General features: G+C 37.1%; 1 protein-coding gene across 1 annotated transcript; it reads right to left on the reverse strand.

Annotated features, from left to right (window-relative positions):
• Positions 1-1,320: 1,320 nt before the first annotated feature.
• LOC114179210 (probable hexokinase-like 2 protein) lies at positions 1,321-4,255 on the reverse strand. The gene is made up of 9 exons (XM_028065459.1): positions 3,856-4,255; positions 3,605-3,755; positions 3,337-3,516; positions 3,173-3,247; positions 2,912-3,067; positions 2,676-2,774; positions 2,435-2,565; positions 1,926-2,007; positions 1,321-1,824 (listed from the first exon to the last, which is right to left on the reverse strand). Exons 1-9 carry the CDS (start codon positions 4,131-4,133, stop codon positions 1,495-1,497), a joined length of 1,482 nt encoding a protein of 493 aa, XP_027921260.1. The 5' UTR covers positions 4,134-4,255; the 3' UTR covers positions 1,321-1,494.
• Between the last annotated feature and the right edge of the window lie 775 nt (positions 4,256-5,030).

Genomic DNA, 5,030 nt, shown 5'->3' on the forward strand with positions numbered 1-5,030 from the left:
TTAATTGGGCTCGCCTAAGTCAAATTGGATAGTGCTTGAACTCAAGTTGAAGACTAATTCTAGTTGTGAGGTCATACCTACATCAGCCTTGATCAAGGTAAGTCAAATTAAAATTAAGTTGGGCTAAAACAATGTCAAATTGGTACGATTTGAATGAAATTAGATTCAATTGAGCCTAGATTAGGTCGAATTAGGCCAGACACATCAATTTGAGTAGGGTCAAGTCGAGCTCAGTTAGTGGTGCCCAAGTGAGATTAGGAGAGGTTAAGCCTAGTTGAATTGAGTCTAAGTCGAGTTAAGTCACCTCGTGCTTACATGACTCAAGTTAGCCCAAGATGAAGCTAGGTTGAGTCAATTCAAGTCTAAATCGAGTCCAAGTGTGTCCATTTTAGACTGAGCCATAGTCGGAAAGAGTTTGATAGGAATCAAGTTGAGTTAAGACAGGTTAAGTTTAAGTTGGGATGAGTTGGACAAAGCTCAAGTGAGCCTAAGTCCACGTCATCCCAAGTGGGCTTGGGTGCATGTCTAGCTAGATCCAATTTAAGACAAATTGAATAAACTCACATTGGTTGAATTGGCTTAGACCCATATTTAGCTTGCTTGGGCTAGAGGAGATCAAGTTAGACTAGGTTGGATTAAACTCAACTTCAACTGAGTTGCACCGAACCTTGTCAGTTTGGACCAAGTTTATGATAAATTGGATCTAGTTAAAGACATTCAAAAGTAAATTTAAATCCAATTTTGAAAGATTAAACAAACTAAAGTTAATGTAATTTAAATGAAATTGAAAAAAAAAGTATTCAATTTGATTTAGCTAATAAGAATTTAAGTTTTTAGATCGTATCTATTTTATTAAATCTGGATTATATGTTTCGTGATATTGTAAGCTTATATAACTTTAGAAGTTGAAAAAAACATCGAAGGAAAATCAAATTCAGCCTTGCATTGAGTTGATACCAATATTACCCTAATAATAAACAATCAAACAACGGGGCTGAAAAACATGAAAGTGAGGTAACGATTTTTTGTTTAAAGAGGTAATTCTGTGGGAATGAAAGTGAGTTGAAGAGAATGTGTTGTTGGGAGATGTGAAGATACTAATTGAAGGTGTTATTGAGGAGTATAGCGTCATGCAACGATAATGAAGGTGGTTGATGTGTGATATTTGAAAAATGTCACAGAGGAAGTTGAGCGAGGGATTGCACGATCAATGTTGTAGAGATGGTGATTGTTGGATAACATTGGTCACGTTCTTAGTGTTTTCGATGCGGGTTTTTTCATCCATTATGGAAAATAAATAGTATGATTGTTGAAATCCAATCTCAAAAAACCTTTATAAGTAAAAACAACGTAGCTGGTGCATGTCCAAACTCAATAAATAACTGTTGTCTACAATCACCAGCAGCAGCCCAATTTAGCTGGTGCATCCACCAGTGTATTTTTGTTCTCAGAACAGCAAGCTCAAAAGAAAAGAAAAGTGTTGAGTGTAAAGGGTCAATAATCTGAATGGTGTGCTTGAGTTTGAGCAGCAGCAAGGAACAAAGCTCCAGTTCCAGAACCACCATGTGAATGTTCAATGATGACATTGTCTGAAAAATCTTTGCCAAGCATTTGCCACACACTGCTATGAAGGTAATTTCTGAAAATGCGATAGTGCTCATAAAGCTCACCTTCCACCGTCACCACACTCTTTCTATCCTTAATTCTTCCGAGCTTCTTAATTATTCCCACAATTCCTGCCCCCGCTAATCGTGCACCCCTCTCTGCTACTATGTCACACACCTCAGCCACCGCTTCCCGTGCCATTGGACAACAATTATGGATCTGTGCTTTGTCCAATTACCAATTATACATGTTAATTCATTTTTTTACCTTTTTCGCTACCATGGATCTTATCATTACAAAGCTCAAATCTACATTCTTACCTCGAAAATCTCTCCAAGTTTCTCACCCACTATTTCACGATCCTCCGACGTATCTTGATGCATGGCAGCCATATCAGAGGGCCTGCACAAAGTGTCAAATAAGTCTCATTATTTGAATTACAATGTCTCTACTACTTATTCATTCATGCTAGCTCATTCATTTTCTAAGTGAAAACTTTGGTTGCTTTTCTAAAACTCACCCATTTCTGTTCTGAGAAGTCAAAACTAGATGAAGATTTAATACTTGGTCAGATTCTATAATCAAAAAAGAATTTTTTAACACTGTTTTAAACACGTTAAATGAATCAGAAAGGATCTCTCACTTATATGTTCTAAAAGTTATAATTGGAAACAATGTTTAGAAGGATCTTAAGAGGGTAATTTTAATCGAGAAGAATTTTACAAATTTGATTTCATTGAAAAAAATAAATTCTGAACCAAACACAGAAAAAGTTATGCAATAAAGTGATAAAGGCTTCCAATAGATGGAGTATTTATGGGTGAGGAACCTGATTAAGTAGGGAATCATTAACTTGGGAGGCACTGTGCTTCCAAACAAGGCTGTTTCCTTGGCCAACTTCAACAAGACATGTCTCACAACTTCTCCCAAATACTTTCCTGAAATAAGCTTTTCGAAAACCTGATGAGGTAAAAAACAGAAGACTCAGTTGCCAATTGTAGATGATTGGTATTGGTATGTATTTATAACAATGGTAAATGTTTAACAGTGATTTCAGGAGCTATATATACCTGGCTACCAGGATTTGAGCTTTCAGCATCTACACTGGCATCATACGATGTTAAAGGGAGACGAAGGGAATTGAAGTTTCCCCACTCCATGCTAATCACCTGCAACACTACAACCGAATTAATCATTTAAGTTGCGTAATTAAACTAATCTCTTCATGGCATATAATTAATTATTGTTGAGGAGTATTTGATAATTTGTGGCACATGCATGGATATAGTAATAGTAATTAACTAACCAGTTCACTTGAATTGGGAAACTGTGCGGAATCGCTGGCAACTTCCTCTGCTGGTTCCACATAAGCAGCATTTGTGGTGGTGCCAAGGGTAACTGCAGCCACGCTCTCCCTGTTATAGTATCTTCCACCGGCCAAGCCTCCAATAGTTTCATCAACCTATTCAGTATTAATGTTTTGAATCTGCTATTGCTTCAGACGTGGAAAGACAGAGAGAGCCCAGAAAAATGTAACATTTGCAAAATTAATTGATAGGGCTCTAACCAGTGAAACAACGGGCATTGTCATTCCATGGGTCGCCAACGCTCGATTTAGGTCCTTCACCATTCCCTGGCGAACCTGCTTCCACAACATGAATGTTTTGGTCTTCCAACACGAAAAAGGATTAGCATTTATGTATGTATGTATGTGTACTAATTAAACTCAACTGGGTTGTTTGCGTTTTTGTGTTGTGATGCTGTGTCAGAGAAAGGCATAGCTTGATGAACTGGATATGACAAGGTGAAGCCGAATTTCTTGTTTTCGACGGGTTCACTATCCTCAATCTCAATCTCAGGATGCATCGAAACGAACTTAGCTATCTCTGTAGCTATGTAATCAGTGATTTCCTGGGAAAACAAGGTTGAGGTGTGCTTGGGGCATTATAATGCACACATAGATTCATAGAAAATGAATTAATATTTATGGTAAAAGTACCAGAGAAGGACCAGCCAAGACAGCATCAGGGATGGAAATATCTTGTCTCTGTAAGGCAGAGATAGGCTTCTTCTTTCCTCCCAGTCGCGCACACAACATCAACAAATTCCTTCCATACAAACTAACCCCATAAAAGAATCCTTCTTCATCTCTGCCATGTGCAAATCAATGTAATTTAAAATAAAAATAAAAATGAAAATACTCCTTAGTAAAATCACATACGTACGATGATGAAAAAGAGAAACATGTACCCAAGTGGCAGCGATGCAACGTTGGAAACGACCATGTTGAGAGTGGGGGATTCATCGGAACTAGCAAGAGAGATTTTCATGCTGGACACCATATCATCAGCTACTTGCCAAAGCTTCGATAATGGGGTGGCACTTTCCCTAGCAAACTTCCTTATTATTTGTTTCACGTGTCTCAATTGTTGTTCTTTCCATTGCTTCCATTTTCTGATCAATGCCCCTACCACCACCACCGCGATACTTGTGCTCACCAACACCACCACATTCTTCCTCATCCTCATCCTCCAACACCGATATTTTCAGATCAAGATCTCCAAAAATCAATAAAACGCTTTTCTTAAATTCTTCTCTATTCATTTCTCCCCCCAAAAAAAACCCAAATAACTGAAATCCGTTAATCCAGTACACAGGAACGAGTATCATGGAATTGTATGGGTTGAGACATCACTCACACAGATGGGCTAACCACTTGGTCTAAGCCTACCCAACTACGTCACTAACTCGGGCTTGGGCTTGGGCTTACGGAACAATAGTAACAAGGGTCCAAAATCTAAATTGCCTAATGTTTGTTTTTAGACATTTAAAAAGTTTTGCAAGATTTACAATTTGTCTAAACGTTGCCTAAATAAATTTAACGTTTTTTTATATGGGTGTCTAAAAGTCGTGGCACAATAATATTAACTTGTCTATTCCAAACTTTTAACACCGCAAAAAGCTAGCTTTTTAGTCGCGGTGCAAATACCTTTCACATAAAGTTTGAAAATACCTTCGGCATACAGATTAATTTCGCAATTATGGAATCTAAATTTGAAATTTTGGTAGCAGAAAGTTGACGGTTGTTGGACATGAACCAACATGTCAAATATGTGGTGCTGAAACCTTTTTCGTTGAATTCAGAAGAAAGTTGATATACTCGGGATGATACATGTGAATAAACTCAGGAGAAAATGATTTTCTTTATTTTTTTCATTATATCATTATTTAAAAAAATCTGTATCCTTACATCACACGTCCCAACAAAAAAAAATAGAGGAAACATTGATTTTATTCCTGAAAAAAATAAATTAAAAAGTGGGTCTAAAGTCAAGGTTTTTTTTGTTTGTCTCATTATGGCAAATTGGCATCAACGAAACAGGTGTTGTCTTATAAAAATATTGACACTTTTGATTTTGAGAGAT

The sequence above is a fragment of the Vigna unguiculata genome, chromosome 3 (genome assembly GCF_004118075.2).
Source record: "Vigna unguiculata cultivar IT97K-499-35 chromosome 3, ASM411807v1, whole genome shotgun sequence".
NCBI classification, from domain to species: Eukaryota; Viridiplantae; Streptophyta; class Magnoliopsida; order Fabales; family Fabaceae; genus Vigna; species Vigna unguiculata.